General features: G+C 42.3%; 1 protein-coding gene across 6 annotated transcripts in view; it reads right to left on the bottom strand.

Annotated features, from left to right (window-relative positions):
- Positions 1 to 20,452, bottom strand: part of SH3PXD2A (SH3 and PX domains 2A) — a 258,461-nt gene that overhangs the window by 17,836 nt on the left and 220,173 nt on the right. For 5 of the 6 annotated variants that reach the window (XM_051800684.1, XM_051800685.1, XM_051800689.1 and 2 more), the window contains 2 exons: positions 16,320 to 16,403; positions 4,896 to 5,013 (listed from right to left, as the gene is read on the bottom strand). In XM_051800684.1, the coding sequence (XP_051656644.1) occupies positions 4,896 to 5,013; positions 16,320 to 16,403 (202 nt within the window). The remainder of the gene's footprint in view (positions 1 to 4,895; positions 5,014 to 16,319; positions 16,404 to 20,452) is intronic. The other variant, XM_051800686.1, reaches the window with a different exon arrangement.

Genomic DNA, 20,452 nt, shown 5'->3' with positions numbered 1-20,452 from the left:
GGCTTCAACGGAGATTCATTTCCCTGAACAAGCTAAAGGCTATTTCAAGAAATAAACTGGGAAATCTGAACAGACACCTGAATCCAGTATGTGTTCCCGAAACACCAGACTGAGCTGATCATGCTCCACTTCAAACTGAAGTCTTTCTTCCACAACTTGGCTTTGGGGAAGATGTTTTTTCTAACTCCTGCCATTCCTAACACCTCAGCAGGGATTTCAGATTACAATCAGACTCCAGGGAGGACCACGTGGATGAACTCTGCTTTCCCTAATGAAATCCTAACTTGCTACAGAGTGAGTCACTGAAACCTTTCTCTCTTTAATCTCTCAAGATACCCAAAGCAGGCGCTTGAGCTGAAAGTGGGAAACCAGGCACCATTAAAATTCTGGTGCTCAGGAAATCTGCAGGAAATCCAAAGGTTAAAACAGTAGGACTTTAAGGCTCTTTAATGAAAATGGAACCTCATTAGACAGCAGAGGAAGGAACCGGGGCATGTGGGATATGAGCAAATCACTCCTTGGCAGGTGAGCATCTTTGTTATGACAATATGTGGATTCTGAGGTTTGTGGTGAGATTTCTTCATCAAGTCACATCCTGGCCTCATTCACCATATCCAGACACTTGAATGGCACTGGGACTTTATGGGGAGAACAGGAAAACACAGTTTAGATTTGATTCCCTAGACTTCATTACTGTTCCTGTACAAAAGCAAATATAAATGCTGTATTTCTAGCAATGACTACAAGGACTTTTCTGTCCAAAATCCTGCCTTTTCCTCCCCAGTCCCCTAGATGAGCCAGGATACTAGAGATGCTGCTTCTCCCTAGATACCTGCCTTCTGTCACACATGAAGGCAAAGATATGGGATCTCCCCTGCTCAGGGAGTTTAGGGACAAGTTTTCCCAAAGATTCTGGAGTGGGTGGAAAGCATCCCAGCAGCTCTGAGCCTTGTTTGACACATGGAGACTAACAAGAAGTAGCAAAATGGTAATGACTTGATTTGATTTCAAATCTGATGCTGATACACAGCATCCACTGTGTGATACTATGTCAAGATGCAATTTGGATCTATTCAATCCTGTCCTTTTTGAGTTTTTTCTGCTAAGCCTCGTACCAAGCCAAAAAAGAAAAGGAAGAAAGGCCTCAACATGTGCTAACGTTTCCTGTTGTGGCAAGGCATCTCTTAGTGCCATTTTCCAGCCCTGAAGACTTTTGGCTTCATTCCCTTTTGCAGTCGATAGTTCTTTTGCAGAGCTACTGACCAATGCTTTCTGTGCATCAAGAAAGTTTTTTTTTAAAGGACATTTTATAAGTTTACATGACCTATAGATGTAAAGGTCTTCATTTGTGAGAAAGCCACAGTGGTCAATGCACTGTGGATTCACAAATGTGCTGTGGAATGTCCAGTTCCAAAGGTTACTTTCAACAGAGCTTGATTGTGCAAAATCAGCAAGAAAAAACAGTTTACATCCATCTTAGTTTGTGGGAGACTTAACGTGTTTAAGATCAGAAAGGCAGCCACAGGCAGGTTCTGTTCTGGCTTGTCAGTTCTCCTGCCAACTGTATGTATTTGGATCAGCCTGTATAACCCCACTGCTTCAAACACCTCTGATCCCACATAGTTTCTCCCAATGAATATTAGCAGCAATAGCTGGACAGTTAATAACTCTGAGCAACATATCCTCAGTAGGGAGGCTGTTTGCAGGCTATTACTTCCCTGGAGTTAGTCAATACAACCTGGAGTGAATGCTGAGCAGTAGTTGCCAGCAACTGCCAGTTTATTTCTACAACATCACAAATAAAAGTTATTTATGTAAGTCAAATAGGCTTACATTTTTTACTTTAGTCCTTGAATTTGGTAATCCTAAAGCTCTTTGCAAACATAAGCTTAGAAGACTACTGTATCTCCTTATTTTATAGGTGAAAGAACTAAAGCAACTCATAATCAGCTTCAGAGAAGTCCTGGACTGGTAATGATCTTCATTTCATATCTAAGAGTTGAAACACAAGCATCCTTCCTTCTTTTATATTCACAAGCTACTGGAAACGTTTCAAACCCCATCCTAGATTCCTCCTCGTTTCAGTGCTGCTAACACCTCCCAGCTGCACTTCATTCACATGGGCTGAGGCTCAGAATAACCACAAAATGAAGATACAGGCAAATAACAAAAGCCATACTTAGCATATTGGTACAGTCCACTTGGGCACCATGAGACTACCTCCAGGTGACAGAAATAGATACAAAGTAAGATCTAAATGATGGATGTTAATGCCAGCTTTGGGCACACCAGGAAGCAGACCTACTGCATGCAACAGAACAGTGAGAAGGATCCCAGGTCAGAGCCTTTCTTTCATTTCCCCAGAGTCCTGATGTTTTTTTTTAAAGAGCCATAGTGCACACAGGAAAAAATAAAGACAGACACCAATATTTCTTCTAGCTTCTACAGGGTTTCAGAATTAGGTGCAGTGATTTGGTTCCTTCTTGATTCTGAAATCCTCCCTGTTTATCTTACATGAAGGAAAAAATGGATTAAAACCATAGGAATGTTAAAAAAAAGTCAGAAGTGCCTCTGTAAGTCTGAGAGTCACATCTGCTTTCCAGCTCCAGAGCACTGGAATTACACCAGAGGGAAGCAAACTAGGGGAAAAAAAGGAAAAAAAAAAAAAGAAAAGAAAAGAAAAAAATAAGGACAGGAAATGAGGATCAGCACATGGCCAAGAATTTGGAGAAATTACGTATTTAAGGTGGAACAAGCTAATGTCTTTAAGGTGGATTCCATTGCAAACTACTGGATTTGTTTTTACTTCTACACATTGAAGTGTACTCAGTCTGTTATCCAGTCAGCAGGAGTCAACTGCATTCTCTTCCTGCTCCCTCTCCCCCTCACACTCACGACAGGAGGAGTTGCTCCTTCTAAGGCACTCAATACTCAGAAAAGTGAATTTCTGCAGAAATGGAATCCTTCTCTGAGGGGTACCTAACAGTACTCAGGGCAGTTTACAGCACAAGAAGTTGAAGATCAGCTACCCAGGCTGCAAAGGACCAGCCTGCAGGGATGGATCACATCAATGTTTCCAGAAGTGCTGCCCATGAAAAAAAAACCTTTTTCTAAGAGTTTAATCCTCCAGCAAGAGTGTAGTGTAATGCTCCAGAGCAGCAGAGAGGATGATAGTTGACACCCCACATGCTTGTCACACATATGGGGAGCACCTAATCAATTTTTTCAACAAGAAGAGGGGTTTGTCAACTCAAAATCGAGTTGAGGTCTCTTACAAAAAAGCCAAGCACATGCTGCATTCCTCAAGTATCATGGGGTGGCTGGGGCATCCACTGTCCTTCTAGCAGATTGCCATGAATGAAGCTGCAGTGATTTACATGGCACCAAGTGCCTCCATCCTGCAGAAGGCACTTCTGCTATACAAAAAAATGTGTCTTTTGGGTTGGCCCAAAAGAGTGTGTGAGAAAACAGGGAAAAAAAATTCTGCTTATAGTAGAAGTGTTAACATATCAAAGGGAAACCTACAGTAGTAACCAGGCTACATTTCAGAAAGAGAATAAAAAAAAAAAACAACTAGAGATGTCTTGCAATGGTTCTCCCCTCAGAAAACCTATGCGCTCAATTCCCCTATCTGCAACTTTGGATTCCACTTCTGTGAATGATTAAAGGAGAAAAAAATGTGACCTGACCAAACCCAGGCATTTTTGAGTTCCTCCTATCTAGAGTGCCTTCCTGGCTCCACTGCTATCTTTATTAGCTTATTCGCTCTATGGGACCATTAAATAGAAGAAAAAAATCAGCTTTCTAAGTAAGGGAAATCAAGAAAAACAACAACATTGCTTCAGTCAGCATTTTCATAGTCCTCATTCATAGTCAATAAATTAAGCAGAATTCAAACAAAAGCAAGTTATGACTTAGGGAGGGAAAGGGGAAAAAATAATCACTGTAATTACAAGTTGAATGGAAAAAGATGACTAGATGAGATGTTTTGCAGTGTTGAGAGATAAACCTTCATTTTTTAGCTACCTATTGCATCACATCTTGTTTAAAGAGCAATGGGATATCACAGCACTGCCAGATTCACACTAAGATACAAGACAAGGAGCAGAATCATAAAAGAGCACTAAAACCTAAATGCTGTGTGAACCCAGATGAAGAAAGTTCTCATTAAGTACTTACCCTGACACCTTACATCATTGAGACAGCATCTAACCTACACTCTTCCCCATAAGCATTTAAAAAGGAGGTTTTTTAAGTCAAAACTCCCTGCTAAGACTACTGTTCCAAATACATAACAAAGTTTGATACCCAATAACAACTTTACCTGCTTTTGGAATATAGTCCCTCTACATTAGGAATATCTAATGTTGACAGGTAGAAGTCAAGGCAAATTAGCTGAAACCATTGGTAAGTTTGGAAGAAGGCTGTAGCCAGCAAACTGATCTCTTATATCCCTGAAAGTAGCACTTACCTGCCCCAAACAGCTCAAGAGATCACAATCGGTCTTTCAGCATTACTATAAATAGATTTAAACATGTTGCAGAATAACTCTTATACTGGAAACACATTGAAATCACACACAACAGAAAGCCTTGTTAGGTCTCACAGATCTTAACTCAGATATGGGCTTTTAACTTGAAGCAAGAAAAAAACCCTCTAAAACTACAAGTTAAGGCATTTCCTCACTGGAACAGTCCACAGCCTTTGCAGACACTGTAGTGTTACTTTAATCACCATTGTATCGCCTTAGACTTTATGTTTCTTCAAGAGGAATTATGAACAATTTGGGCTTCCTTGCCCAGCTACAGAAGTATTCAAACTCTAACATTAAGTGAATGATCAGAAAAGCTCATTGTCACAGTTTCTGTAACGATCAGGCTGCGGAGCTTCTTTACCTTATGTACCACCATCCTTCCAGGTTCTTTTGGATGACCTCCACGGTGACCCCTTTCTCGAACCCAATCTCATCCTTCCCCTGGCTGGCGTACGGCTGGATAGTGACATATTTCTCTTCTAGTGAGGGGAGAAAAGGTAACATCAGTTAGGGTCAGAATCAGTCCAGCTGTTTTTCTGTACTGCTTGCTTTTAAACTGTTATGCAGTGATTACGTGAAGCCATTACAAAAGGCGGAGCCCTGCTCAGGGGCCCACTGGTTATTTATGCTGATGACATGATAGATAATCAGCCTCTTGCCACTACCCTGCTGCTGATAATCACAAAATGTTTCCATGCCAATAATGACACAAAGTCTCCAGAGAGCTTTCCCCCCTTCTTCCCTCTCCTCCCCCCTCCAAGTTTCTTGAGCGGGTAAGGGAGAGGATTTGAAGCTGGACTTAACTCCCATACTGTAACTTGACAGAATCAATCCGGCTGCCAAATCAGCCAAGCGTCACCACAGGAGCTCCAGCCAGTTGGCTCTTTGTGCATGCACATGGCTGCACAAAGCATTGTGTTACTGAAACCCGAGTGGGACAGATCTCCCCAGCTCAGAGGGGCTGGTCCTCATGCTGCTCTCCTTGCACCTCCCAAGCAGCATAGGTCTACAGCAATGAGCTTGAAACAACATTAAAAAACGTGACAAAAGAATAAAAGAGGTTTGCATTTGACAGCATTTGCATTCATGGGTTGTGAAGTGTTTCACAAACATACTTTTGCTAGGCTTCACTCCAGAGAAATGCATGTGCGGCTTGGGTAAAGGAGGGCCAGAACTAAGACATGTACTTCAAAAGCAAAAACTGGATTTCAAGTACAGTGTTTAAGCCAAAAATTTAGCATCCCTATTCGTCTCCAGCATCTATCCCCTTCCCTGCCGGGCAGAGGTAAGCAAGCAGACTTGCTGAGAACAAACCAAGGAGCAGAGCAAAACAGACACTTGTCAGCATCTTCCTCCACCCACCAGGAGACATTTACTGCAGCATTTCTATCACACTTAAGGTCAACCATTTCCTCTGGAGCTTAAAAAATTACAACTGGCATTGGAAACTTGAACTACCAGCCTTCCTCTGCAGCAGCAGACACAAATGGCCACCAAGACTCTCTCCTCAACCCAAACTACAGTGTAGGTAACAGCATGAGTTTCTATAGCTAGATTAAAGGCAGGGAAGGCAAGCAATAAAGTGCACCTCAGCTGGCCTTCCTAGCACTTTCTACTGGCAGTCACAACAAGGCACAATAAAGCATGGGAGAAAACAAATAGAGGGCTGTCAGTGCACAGGAATTGGCAGGAAATTAAGTGAATCCAGAGCTCCTGATCACTGCAGAACAAAGGAGCTATGAAAAGGTTGCAGCAACTTGAAGAAAACACTCTTGAAGAGAGTAAATCAGACCCAATCGACTATTTGCTTTTGTGGCTCAACTGTATTTTGTTTCTGGGGGAAGCCTGCAAACCTTAATAAAAAACCCCAACAAACCCTTACTGAGACAAAGTAAGTGATAATACCTCAGAAAGGGGGAAATAATGTTGAGAGCGTCTGATGGCAGAGAATTCAGCAGAGCTACATCTCTGAAGTCAAGTTCCCTTGACAGGTCACAGTCGGATCCTTCTAATTCTGATGGGGCAAAATCTGTCAAAACTCTTGCCACCAAGAGGAAAATGCTCTTTACTGCTTTCCCCTAGGAGGGCTGCTTAACTGTCTCATCACTGGTAAGAAATTCCAGTTAGTTTGTAATTCACCATCAGGATATGACACCTTCCACACAGAAATACTTCACTACAAGATGGGGCCTGACGAATGAAACCTGGTTAATGAAACCCCACTCCCAAGTCACAGGACAATTTTCCTAGCTGGGTTTCCACCCTGCATGGTAAAATTGGACACAATTTTTCCTCTTTTTCAAGTCACTGCTGCAGAAGTAGCTACATGTCTGGTTTCTGCAAAGCCCTGAGCACTAACTTGAACTGCAGAAGATCCCTGGGCAGCTAGATCTTGTCCCTGAAAGGGCCAAGGGAAACTTCAGGGCTGCACTGTCCAGATACACGTTGCTTAGACACTTCCAGGGATGTTTCTAGGACAGTAATAAAGAGCTAAGCATATATTTGCTAGGCCTTGGAAGAAAGCCCTGTTTTTTCTTTCTTCCATACCAAAGCTGCTTTATAACCCAGGCTATCAGAGTTCACTCTTCCTGCTACAACTACCGCAGAAGTTTATGTTTATTCTATTTTTCCTCCACACAAACACCAGTCTCTGCTGCAGCTAAAGCCAGCTATTCAGCTCCTCTTGCTGCACAAAGTGGTCTCACTCTTCAGGGATGTGACTTCCCCTCTTCTGCTGATGACAGGGTAGGAGGCCATGAGTGAGGGATCATTCCTAGCTTTCAACACAACTTTCCAAACTCCTGCTCCAGCAGGACTTCTCCTTCTCCTGAGGAATTGAGACAGCAGTCACACTTCAAAATCAAAAGCATTTGAGTCTGATCGCTCAAGAAATCAAAAGGTGTGGGTAAGGGTCCTTTGCAAATTAGGATGCAACCACAAACACAACTTCTGGGCCTGCAGCTATGCTTGTGGGTACGTATCAGCACTCTACCTGTTCATTACTGGTTGGGAGGAAGGCAGATGCCAACTCTGGACTTCCCTTCCAATTTAGTTTAAAGGTAAGGCAGAAGAGCAGAGGTATCCTCCAACTCCTCTTATTCTGGCCACAACTGGCCAGGAAGGATTGACCGTGCTACTGAGGTGGCACATTGAAAAAGTGGCTACCAGCTGCATGGAGAAGCCACATCCCCAGCTGAGAGAGCTGCAGCCTCTTTCCCAAGATTTTCACTATTGCCTAGGTTTTACTGAGGAGAGACTCTGCTCTAGCACAGCACTCTACCCCCAGTACTGAGATTCCTGCTTTGCCTGTTGCTGCTCTCACCTTGCTGCCTTGCACACATCACATGTGATATCACCCATCAGAGGCTCTGAATGATCCACTCTAGAAATTCAAACACTGAGTTATTGAGGAGGATGGAGCCTCATCCAAACACCTGGGCACTGGGATGCACAGGTAAGGCTCTTCTGAACTGCCACTGTCTTATCCTGTCTATGAGCACCATTGCTTACATCTTCTGTCCTGTGGCTTTCAACTCAAACCCACTGCTCTTCGAGAGGAAAGGCCTTCAGGTGACTCCTCCCTATACAGAGGAAGTAGAAAAAAGAGTGTGCATGGAAGTAGGGAGGGAAGAGAAGGGATCTTCTGTGAAGCAAGACAATCAAAAGTGCTAAAAATCTACTTGGAAAAGGAAGTCCTACAATGTTTTTGTTTAGCAGCTCTATTTTCAAGCCTACAGATCAAAACCAAGAAGCCACCATTACAATTTCCCCTCGCAAAGTACTTCCACAGCAAAAATTACAGCCATTTGCAGGATTACACGTTTGGTTTCTGTCAGTGCTGCTGGTGGTACCTCAAACATACATGAGGTTTGTAACTTAAACAGTATTCTGGAGATACAGCTCCTCTTTTAATCAAAGTGTAAATTGTGTTTTGTTTCTCAAAGATTATCTCCAGCCAGTGGACATTTGGTATAAATCAATATTTGCTGAAGGGAGCAGGGGAGCTTTCAGCAGATGTGTCACTTAAGAGGACTGATACAGCATTCAACGTATCAGGTTCTTATACAAAAATCTTTAAGAGAAGATATTTCATGCTTCATGACTGACACGTAAAGTTACTGTAAAGACTTAACAGAGATAAATGGTTTCATGACAGAATCAGAAGAGCATCAGACAGCAGAACGACACTGCTCTAAGTTATACTGACAAATCTGATATAACAAGCTTGTTTCATTCAGCTTCTGTGACAGGCAATAGTATAAAATACAAGCCAGTGAACCATCCCAGACCTACTATTAAAGTTATATGCCCAGATCTACAGAGAATAAAATAGTGTATAATTTTGGTTCATTAAGTTTTGACCTAAGAATTACCAGGGGAAAAATAAAAAAGGCTATCAAAAGTATAATTTGTATTCCCCAGCTGCAGCTTCTGTTACATCAACTTGTTGAGGTCAAGTGGGCAGAATAAACTTTACTACATGCTACAAAGCACACACACCAGCTTAGAGGCTGCACTTTTGAAGTAATGGGATGAAAGTTCTATTCCCCCTTCAAGGAGAAAATGGCAAGGAGACACCTCTGTTCTTAGTGAGTGACATCCAGGGATGTATTAATAGGTCAATTAGCAAACTTCACTTATATTTCTTTACCGCTAACTTGCAGGTCAAAGACATCTTCCCCAGCCCAAGTGATGGAGGTTCCTCTGCTGGAAATTCAGCTGCACTAGTAAATCTGAACAAGGCACACATGAAGAAGCAAAGCCTGTTTGGCAAACAGCTACAATACAGGTCTGTCACATCATGCATTATCCAACTGGAACCTACTTGGGTTGGAAGGAAAGGATTAATATGTGTCATTTTCCTTCCTACCCAGACACAGACACTATTTAAAATATGCACAACAAGAATTCTTGTACTATTTGTACTACCCAACTCATACCACACTGCTGTAGCTGTGCCTCCTAGACACCACAGCAGCCCAGTGCTCAGTTCACTAGTTATTCCAAAGCCTCACTTCTCTATCAATCTTTCTACTCTTTTTTTTGCTCCTTCCCAAGTAAAGGCAAGCTTCTATTTCACTCTGGTTCTACCTAAAATCTCCAGAAGAAATGCAGTAGAGGTTTGGGGCCAAAATACAGGGACAGATTTTGGTAGATCACTGGGAAAACAGTGTGGACAGCAGAGGACAGCACCCATGTCCTTGGAACAGACCACAATACTACAGAGAGGGTTTTTACTAGCAACAAAGATTTCCTCCAGAAAACATAGCACAGATCTGGCTGTCCAGCTGGAAGCTGCACACATATACAGGACAAAAGAATTGAGCTGCACAATGCCCTGCATTACAGCCACATACTCAGTGTGTTCTTTACAGATGTACACAACAGGCCTGGTACAAGGAAGTCACTGGTATTATAACTACTAGAAGACAAAAGAAGAAAAAGGAATAGAAAAAAAAGAAAACAAAAAAATGATCGAAACCCACCAAACCAACAATACAACCATTTTGTGTTCCTCCAGCAACATCACACCATTCTGCCAAGCTGAGGCCTTTCCTGTACACAAATAGCAATAGCTTTAAAAGTAAAAAGTCACTTTGAAATCAGTTTTTGAATGCATGCCTAGTGCTGCAAGTAGCAGAGACCATTCCCGTTTCCTTCTGTCATCCTGCCTTGCACCTGTCACCTCTGTTTGCACAGTTCATGTCTCTTTTATGAGATGAATGTGAAGCCAACCTAGCCAAGAAAAAGTTGGTATGACCCTAAGTCTGGTTTGGTTCATTGCAGATCTGCAGTGAAAAAGGGAAAATGCTGGGAATGATGAGGTTGGTTCTTTCACTGGTTACACAAATGCTGCACAAAACTCTTCTCTATACCAAGGCAGGCCAGTTTCTATGCAGCTTCACTTAATTTTGAGGAAAGAGTCCTATTTCTGAGACTGCTGGAAACAGAATCAAGGCAACCCACGCAAAACTGGATCTAAAACCTGGCTAGGATAGTTTAAGAGTTCTCTCATAGGAGAAACTTCAGGAGAGCTAAGATGAAGCTCCATTTGCTTCTGAAGAAATTGTACCTACTTGACTAACAAAGCAAGACACTGAACTTGACAGCCCGTGGGGCTTGTCCAATCCCAACTGTCAAACCAGAATTTCATATCTTACACGTGTACTTGCGCACACACACACTACACGTGAAAGTTATGAGGTGTCTTGAAAAGACAACTTGGTCCCTCCTCTGGCTGTCTGGATTTATACTCACTGTCAGGTAAAGGAAAGCAGATCTATGGTTTTACTGCTCAAGTTGTAACAGAGTTTCAGTAGCGCTTTCCAAATCTTCCTTACTCAATCCTCCAGATTCCCTTGGCACTGATTATTTCAGATTCCTCCTACTCTATCACCAAGGTAATAGACTTGCCCCAACATTTTCAAAGTCCTCTGCCGTTGCTGCTCCTCACTGCCAGAGCCCTAATCCATCCCTTCAACCCCTTTTGCACAGCCACTTTAGCCACCTCCTCCCTCCTCTGCTCCCTTCTCAGCCTTTCAGTACACTGCTCTTGCTGAAGGCTCTTGGCACAGCAGTGCTCTGGCACTTCAACCAGGCTCCTACCAAGCACATACCTAATTCAGCTGTCCCATCTTGAAGTTTCAAGCCTATGTGCTGTACCTTGCTTTAATATCCTACTACACACTCTCACATGTTTATGTAGATTTCCCACTCCTCCAAATTCTGTGATCTTTTCCCACTCAGCCTCATGCCTTTCTTATGATGCCTCATCAGCCTGAGCAGGCTCCTTCCTCAGTGGTATCAAATAACCTGAAACTCCAAAATCTTTCCTAAAATAAGACTTACCTACCCTGATTTCCTGCCTTACCAAACAAGCTTAGTTTTAGTCCTTCTCCGAAAGCTTTTAAAAATACTAAATAAGTATCATTTTTCACTGTGAATACCCCTTTGGTCCCAATAAGATGCGTGCCAAATTGCCACTTGCCCAGGTTCCTTTGATACACAGATCTCCTTCTCTTTGTTTAGGCTGTAAACTATCTGGGACAGGAGCCTTGTCTTGAAACAGCTTAAATACCATGCACATTTCCAGCCCTGCATAATCAGTGTCATCTTTCCCAGGCAAATGGCCATTTCTGCTTCCACATTCTGAGCACCCCATTTCACATGCCTCTCCTTCACCTCTTTTTTGTACGTTTGCTCTTTTCTGCCTCCATTCTCCATTAGAAAGTGTAGAAGTTATCTGCAGCACTTCAGGAACCAACCAAATAAGGGAGTAATTTCCTTTGCTCAGCTGGTGCTTGTACATGCCCCCAACTTTCCGTGACCCCATCCTTGTTTGATATGCCAGCAGGGGTGGGGGTAGGGGGGAACTGGTCTAGAAATTAGCCAATTAATGATTTCTCAGCAAAATGCAACAGCCCCAAACCTACATCTTCCAAACCACAGAAGAATTTTCTTTCAAAATACTTTCCCCTCAGTCAGCAGTCTGCACTCGCCCTCCCCCACTCCTCCGCTCCACCCCCCCTTTGTCAGACCTGCTTCTGGAAAAAGTCTCCCTGTTCCAGAGAGCATTAATTCAACATGGTCTTTGTTTTACTTGCCTAAATATGCAGCAGAGAAAATAACTGTCCACGGTTATCAAATCTGTTCATCTGCAGACAGGAGCTCTTCAGCCTTTGTCCTTCCCCCCCACCACTACCGTTTTTGTTTGAAATAACAGAAAACCTTATGTCAACAGATAGAAAAGAACAATAATGACATTTCTTTTAAACAGTTTAGTATTGCGCGTGCTCTTTCTTCAACCAGCAAGAGGCAATAAACATTTACTACTTTCCTTGGAGAACAGAGGGAGGAAAAAAAACCAACCAAAGGAAAGAACAAACTAAGTCTGAAGCTGCTCTGTGCTGGTTTGATTTAACACAGCAATGTCACTCACAGCCTTTCTGTGAGTGAGAAACGTTTCATCAGCATCAAGGACAAACAGGAAAAGAGTGAAAACAAAGGGAGAAGTCCCATGGGTAATGAGGGGGCTGTCAAAGAGGGCAGAACAGCTCTTGTGAGATGCAGGAAAGGGTAAGAGTGTACAAGCAGACCAAGGCAGGTTGGATTACCAGTACTGATCAAGTGTTCTTTTCACAGTTCTGAAATTGGCTGCAGAACCACCCACCTGGGCTAGGACATGAGGTTTCAGTATCAAGACCAACTCAAGATAGAGTTCAATTATCAAAACCACTGGGTTACATGGCTGCCTACTCTTTACACAGTGTCCAGCTCTCTCCATCAATGTCCTGCTCTCGCTCTCCCTAAGATAGGCAAGCAGTTGGAAGAGCTATAGGTTCCAAGTTCTAACTTTAACTCTTTCAATGAATAGTTTATTCCTTGTACTGGGAGCTACTCTTAAATAATAGGCTCATTTGGCAGAAAATTCAGCCCATATGTCGCTATATTGTTGGTATGAATAATTTAAAGTACTTTTCTGCATTGTAACAGGATGGGCACAAAACAAAGCAGCAAAAACTTATGTCAGATATCTGTCATAAAAGACAGGCATGTAAATCCCCAGTTTTACCAATCAAACTGTAAAAGCACAAATGACTTTCCATTAAATTAGCCTGTAAAAAAATCCCAAGTTCCCTGCCAGGGGAAGTTCCAAAAAAAAAAAAATCCATATTTAGAATTACTATTTAACCCAGTACAAAACATGAACTCTGCAGCTTGCAGGTCTAACGAGTGTCAAGACCGAGGAAAACTATAAACTTTCAGGCTTCTCACAACCTGTATTTGTATTACTGGAGTTTCACATAATGTATAGGAAAAAGTTTAGAAAATGTACCACATTTAAAAACATTTATCATCAAAAAAATGCAAGCTTTGCAACTACATAAGAAACATAAACCAATGTAATCTCTTAGATCTGGGCACACCACAGACCATTTTAAAGAGAAAAGTTCAGCAACAAAAGTCATCTGTTTCTCTTTGTAGAAACAGACTACAGCTGTTCTCTTTGCAGTTTTTTTTTAGCTTTAAAAAAAAGGAGTACTACCATGATATTCAATAATTTGTCTTTCATGTTTCTTATTCACAGACCCAGTAACATTGCTTCCAAATATCTGAAGTTCAGAGGTGCTTAGCCTCTTCAAATGACTTTGTAAAGAATAGAAATAAATAAGTCATATGCTTCTCCTAGTAATTCTCCTCCATTAGGCAGTCTGTAACAGGGAAGCAAACATCCTTCCTTTCTGCACTCAGGCTTTTCCAGTGTTTTTAATAACCAAGTTACTTAGAAAATCCTGGCCTTCAGAAACAATGCTTAATTCCTTCAGTTCTGGCCTTAAAATGATTCTATCACAGACCTAGTTGATAAAAATGCTAATTAGTGGTACCCAAGTGTAAATATAAAGGGAAGCATCCTTTACAGCTTGCTTTTAAACTCCAGTGAACTCTCGGAACTAACCCAACAGCAGGGACTATCTCAAGCAGAATATCGCTGGGTGGGAAGAATTTCAGCCAAAATGTTTAATTGAGTTTATTTCCAAGGAAGAGGCCAAGTGGGGGAGGGGAAGCTGTTTTGCTTGTATTAAAGAATTCTGGCAACCTCTTGTTCTAACAGCTCTAGTTCTTCTGCACTTCGGAGCAGGGACTTGAAGGTTGGCAGGGGGGTGAGTGCATACACTTCATGCATTCTGTCATTTCCCTGCAAACCCACCCAAATTTGGCCTTGTTGGAAGTCTTTTGGGCTGGAATGGGAGGGAAAGAAGGGAGAAAATATCTCCTGACCTCATATAAACTGTGCTCTGTTAGGAAACAGCAGGCTGGACACCCAGAGAGACTCATACTTTCAACAACTGCAGTTTGAAAGGCGTAAATGTCTGTACAGGCTACAGCTATGCCAGAGGACGAAGCTGCTGTCTCCAACCTGTGCCCAAACATTCAAATCACTTTCTTTACTCCCAATGAACCTGCTCTTGTAAGAGCTCCCTAACCTACTATTTCTAGTGAGATTAAACAACTTACTTTTAGCCAGCCTGGCTATTTGTGGCTGAAATGCATTGAAGAGACCTTACAGAAGCAGCTCAGCCAAAGAGGGTGCCCCAAACCTTGGACGGAATCACAGAATGCCACAGTTTGTGACAAGTTCAAGTGCTAAGATTTAGTTTGAGTTAAAGCACATATTCTCCAACACACTCAAAAAACCCCAGCACTTTTTGGGCCTAATAGGGAAGAAACTGTTATGAAGCAAGAAAAAAGCAGGAATGGAAGAGATTAGGGGAGCCTGTGGTGGGGAAAACTGCCAAGGAAGACACTGACACTGGTCAGAGGGCAGGTCTGGAGAAGTTGCACACAGATGGTGGGCATCAGAATGCAAGAGTGAAAACTTGGGAATGCAACTTAGGTTCTTGAGTCTTACCAGCTGACTATGCTAAGGGACTGGTCATGCTGTCTCAATATTTTATGGAGCTTTGTTTGCAATATTGTATGAATATGAAAGGATGTATTTGTTGACAACAGTAAACAAATTGTTTAGAAAACTGATTCCCACAAATTATCCCGGATAAATTGCCAGGAAGCATCTGGCAGAGTTTGACAAAGCAAAATAAGTAGCTCCCAAACTCTTGGGGTACAGAAATAAGCACAACTTCTTTTTCATAAGCCAGCATTGGTGCCTTCAGGGTGTATTTGGTGGCTGAGAAGCAAGACTTCATCTTTTGAAGGTAGTTCCAGTTGCTGCAGGGTCAAGCTACGGTAGGAAGAACACTGCTCTTGCTGTTTTGGTTTCCTCAATAATAATTTGAAACAAAGTTAAAGGGTCACTGAAAAGCTGTGTGCGCTTGAGACATATGAGACTGCACGTAGAACCATCATCAAATCCAGAAGGTAAATTTGCTACTTTAAAAGTACATTCTCTCCTTAACAGGAAAAGGCACCTTTTCCTCAACTGGGAATTATCTCCGGTGCTTACATTTGGATCCATGCCCTCAGGAAGGTCATCTGAAAGTTACACAGAGGTGCGAATGTGCTTTGTCCTGCACCTTTCCTTTTTAAAGTGCAACAAATACTACATTTGGATCCGTTTTCAAGTGGAGGGGGAGATAGAAAGGGGTACCTCCTTTACTCTGGGAAAGATGACTCACATGCACTGGAGAAGTACTTGGTTTGGAAGGCTTTACAAACACAGCTTCACCTAAAGACAAGGTGTTCCCCTCACCCTGCCATGCTCACTGTTAGATCAGTGAAAGTTAGAAAAAAAAAATTAAAATGCTGCTACTGATAGTATTCAGAACACCTAGAAATGATACCAAAACCTCCCAAAATTCTGAACTCTCTCTTTAGTATCAAGGACTGCTTGCAAGGAAGAGAGGGGACTAAAACTGGAATGATTTTCATCTTTCCACACCACTATGCACTTTTCCAGTGTGCACATCTCTTACCATGGTTTTTTGGCATTCGACCCATTTTAATGGCCCTGAAAGTACCACTTGTGCTTATTGAGGTAGGAAAGACTGAGTACAAATATGCCCAAAGTTAAACCACAACAGATGTGAGCTTCCCAACAGAACGAAGAATCAGACTGCAGAGTTACCCTTGGCTACTTAGGCCTCCAGCTCCCAGGGTGCCTAATCCTGGCTCCAAGATACCCTCAAGCTGAAATCCACATCTGAACTCTGGAGCTTCTCTCTACCAGAGTGCCAAATATGCAGATCCCAACACACAACAGCGAAAGCTGCAGTATGGCTTTTGGAGCACCCTCAGTGGCCGGTGCCATAGGAAACTATTAATTCACCTCGACTCTGCTGCCTGTTGACTATCCCGCCCAGCGTCCATCGCCGGTCCAGGCGTCTCAGGTGAGCCTTGCGTCGCTTAGAAACTAGTTTGGAACATGGATGGAGACAAAACAAAGGAAAAAAAAAAAAGAAGAAAAAAAAATGGAGGGATGAGGAATAAAAACAAAACATGGCATTAACAAGCACTGGTCTTGTTAGTGGAAATGGATTAGGCAGGATGCAGATGTTTTTAGTTTATACAGTACAGTGGAACAAGTTATCTTCTTGAGCCTGAGTAACATGAACCATGCAGAACTGTAACAAATTGCAACTCTTGCTATTGGCTTTTCTCAAAAACGAAGCCCAGAAAGCCAAAAAAAAATATACACCCCGCAAAACAACTATACGACTTGTCCAAGGAGGGTGCAGTGGCAGTTGCATCTCCTAATTTGGCTGCATTATCTCTGGGGAATTCACTCTATTGCATACAACATCAAATCCAACAGGGTTCTAATCCTCTCTAAGCAAAATCATCACACCATAAACAAATCCCAAAAAAAGAAAAAAAGCTTTTCTTATGTGAGTTCCCTTATAACAGCAGCACTCAGGAATGGAACCCAAGGGAAAAGTGTCTGATGTCACCTTGCTTGCAAGACGTGACTCGCAATCACTGCCACAGCTAATTCTCATGATTAAAACTTCTAATATACAGATTACAAATGTCAGGAAAATCCTAACCTTGTAATTATCAAGCAGGCTCAAGAAGCTAACAAGCCAGGACTGAGTATTAGCTACACACTGAAACAATAATTTATGCTTAAACTATAAACAAAGACAAAACACTTATGGAAATGGCATTGTGAGAGCAGCTGTGCACAGAGGACACCACTTGTTTTCTGGACTTAGATCTGTACTCAGTTCCTTCTTCTGCCTGTACAGGACCCATTGGACTGGCACAGAGACATAGACAAACACTTCTGGTTTTCCACTCAAGGGCTTCCATGCTAATTTGGCAACTACTGCAGGGGTGCTTGATGCTGCCACAAAGCAATGCAAAATATTGCACATCAGCGACAGCTGAAGTCCAAACACAATCATTTTACTAGTGATGCTGGGAAGCTGTTCATAAATTCTGATATCACATCATTAATTATCACTCAATTCTTCTTATGTGCACTTATTTAGGGAATATACCGTTACACTGGAGTAGAACACTAGTCTTCTAAACACCATTGTGTAAAATGTTTGCCCCCAATTTTCTTAAGTGTCTCATCATGGAGTAGACACCATTGTCTTCTAGAACTATGTTCTGTAGACACTCAGGCACAGCAAAATTGATTGGGGAGTCATTAGCTGAACAAAAAAAAAAAAAAAACACAACCAAAAACCAACCAAACAAAAAAACCCCAAACTTTACTAAAAAGTGGCTTTTGACTTTCTGTCCTTTATCAGGGGATAAACCCCTCTGTCAGGGGCTTAGACAGACTTCTGCACCCAGCTCACTCTCCTCAATTTCTCATCTTTGCTGTAAGGCCTAAACCTCTCCGTGTCACCCTAAGCAGAGGTGCAGTGTTGAACAGACACAATATCTAGTTTGTGTGCTCTGTACTTCCCCTTTAGTCCTATGCTGTCAAAAAACAACCACAAATTTTCAGAGGAGCTGAATATCAAATTCATAGATTACTGTGGTTTTGGCTAATGGAAATTGGTGATCCTCTTGGAAGCCCATGGTGGGACAGAAGATGAGAGGGTTTAACCTGGTGACTTTCTCCAAATCAACAGGACATTAGACTGCCAGTTACACACATTCTACACAAGAGGCAACACAGGACACCTCACTAGACACACAGATTATAGCAGAGAGAGAAGTTAACTTCACAGTAAGGCTGACTGCAGTAGGAGATTTCTGAACAAGAAAGGAGGAGATGAAAGATATTGAACATAAAAGCTTGCAGAAAGGAGGGGTCCAGAAGGTGTAGAAACTAGCTGCAGGTGTCAGCACAGAGCAGTCACCTCGCTAATTGCTCACACTGGGACTTCGGAGGATTTGGTCATCCAGGAGCACCCCTTAAAAACAGTGGGTCACACAGATCCACCACACTGTGTCCTCATAACATACAACTATCCCCAGTGACAGCCCTCATATCACAATGATGCTTTTGTGCAAGTCAGAGTTTTTTACTCCTCAATGATATTGAATTTTGCCATTTGATCCCAGACTTAGACTTGGTTGGTCATGCCACAGTTAGTCACCAAAAAGGTTGTTTATCAACAAGTGTCTAAACCTTTCCAGAGAGTATTTTAACATGTTTACTTTATCAGCTCCTGTAGCTGCTGAATGTTTCTTTAGATTGCTTTCTGAATGTTTTCCAACCCTTGCAAGATGGTGTTGGTCTAAACACTGGCCCAGGTAGCAGTCAGCTGTCTGCCTTCATCCTGACAAAAGATGTTGTGTAGGCTCAGATGCAGGGAGGAAACACTTCTGTCTTTCTCAGGGAACAGATTATTTAAACAGAGACATATGAAAATATTACTGCTATGTAGAGGCAGAATTAATAATCTGTGTTCAGCACCTCCTTATCTGTACAAGCACCTGCCACAGCAGAGCAGAATTCTGGGTCTGCCTGGATTGTGGTCTTGTTCCAGGCCCGCCCGTGCAAACGGGGAGGACCAAGAGTCTGATACAGAAAGCTCCTACATGAGTGTTGCTGCGCTTTCAAATTCACTCTGAAACTTGTATGAACTCTAAATTTAGGGGCTAGGGCACTTAATCCACTTAAAGTGCCTTCCTCCTCAGTTATATCAGAGCCCGCTTCTCCTGCCTACTGAGAGAGAGTTGGCAAGTTTTCTGTCTAAGTAGGTTCACTTTTATACACTTTCTTAAAGAGAGTGAACCTGAGTCATTCTTTCCTCACTTATGAAACAATTATATGGACAAGAATAGCCCAAGCAAAGAAGAACTGGAGGGGGAAAAACAACGAACACAAGAAGTCTCAGTTTATATGGTTAATAACATAAACCAAAGTTACTGCAAAGCAAGCAAAACCTGAGGCACATCTAGGCAGCTGTGGAGGTAATGCAATTAGATTTGTCACTGAGGTGGAACTGAACAGAAAGGGAAGAACAGTCTCAGGTTTCAGCATATCTGGATTTGGAGTAAGGCAGGGAGCAGGACTGCTGACCACAGTTGAAGAGAGCAGTGTAACGGATTAAAAGAGACCGAGAGGAAAGAGATAAGGAACATTTGATGGATTTGCCACTATCCGGGATAGACTGCTCTGTGGCAAATCCCTGTGCAGAGTACACTCCAGAGGGCAACACGAAAGGTGAAGGAGAGCTTGAAATAAAAGCAGTTTAAGCAATAAAGCTGTCAAGCATGCACCTTGTTTAAGAGTCAGGAAAAGGGAGGAAGCTACAGACCAACAGACGAGGCATTCTTCAATGCTTGCAGACGAGAGCAGCAAGTTTTTGTTCTTTACTAACAAGGAAACTTTACTAACTGCTTTTGCATCCGCTGGGATGTTGCATCATACCAGACTGGTTCCTGGCCTACCAGTCTACAGCCAGTCTGTCTCTAAACCCTAAGTGACCCAGGATATGGGTAGATTTGAGCAGGGAAAAATGAGTTACAGAGAAAGAGATTTCAATAAGCCACAGATGTCATCCCTGGGGCCCAGCACAGTTATGTTTTGCCTGTGTGCTCTCTTAATGGGCAGATGGTCACCCCAACACATCTCTAAGCCTCCTGCCTGTGCTAAGGAAAGGTCAGCTGAGTTTCCACATACATTTTACATAAGTGTAACGTCAAGAGCACCTAGATTTAGCAAGACATTCATTAGAATAGAGTAAATAATAATAAAAGTGTCCTTTGTACACAGTTGCTACATGAGAATTCCGTTAAGATGTGGTTAGTCTTTCATAATGGAACTAAGGAATATGTGAGGCTGTACTATTCCATCTCTGGAACCTGAATTAAGCATATTTAGTAAAAAGAAAAAAAAAAAGCAGTGCAGCTAAATGCATATCATGACAAATGGCATCTCACTTTTAACAGAATGAGACCACACCAAATAAAATTACCTTTCCACACAACCACAGACCACAGCAAACAGCAGTAAAACTAGTTTCAAAGATTAATTAAAAAAAAAAAGTT

This window comes from Manacus candei, unplaced genomic scaffold, assembly GCF_025592945.1.
Source record: "Manacus candei isolate 608988 ecotype Guabito, Panama unplaced genomic scaffold, ASM2559294v1 h1tg000050l, whole genome shotgun sequence".
In the NCBI taxonomy this organism is placed as follows: Eukaryota; Metazoa; Chordata; class Aves; order Passeriformes; family Pipridae; genus Manacus; species Manacus candei.
The sequence above is the reverse complement of the archived record's forward strand: the minus strand, read 5'-3'. Positions and strand labels throughout refer to the sequence as shown.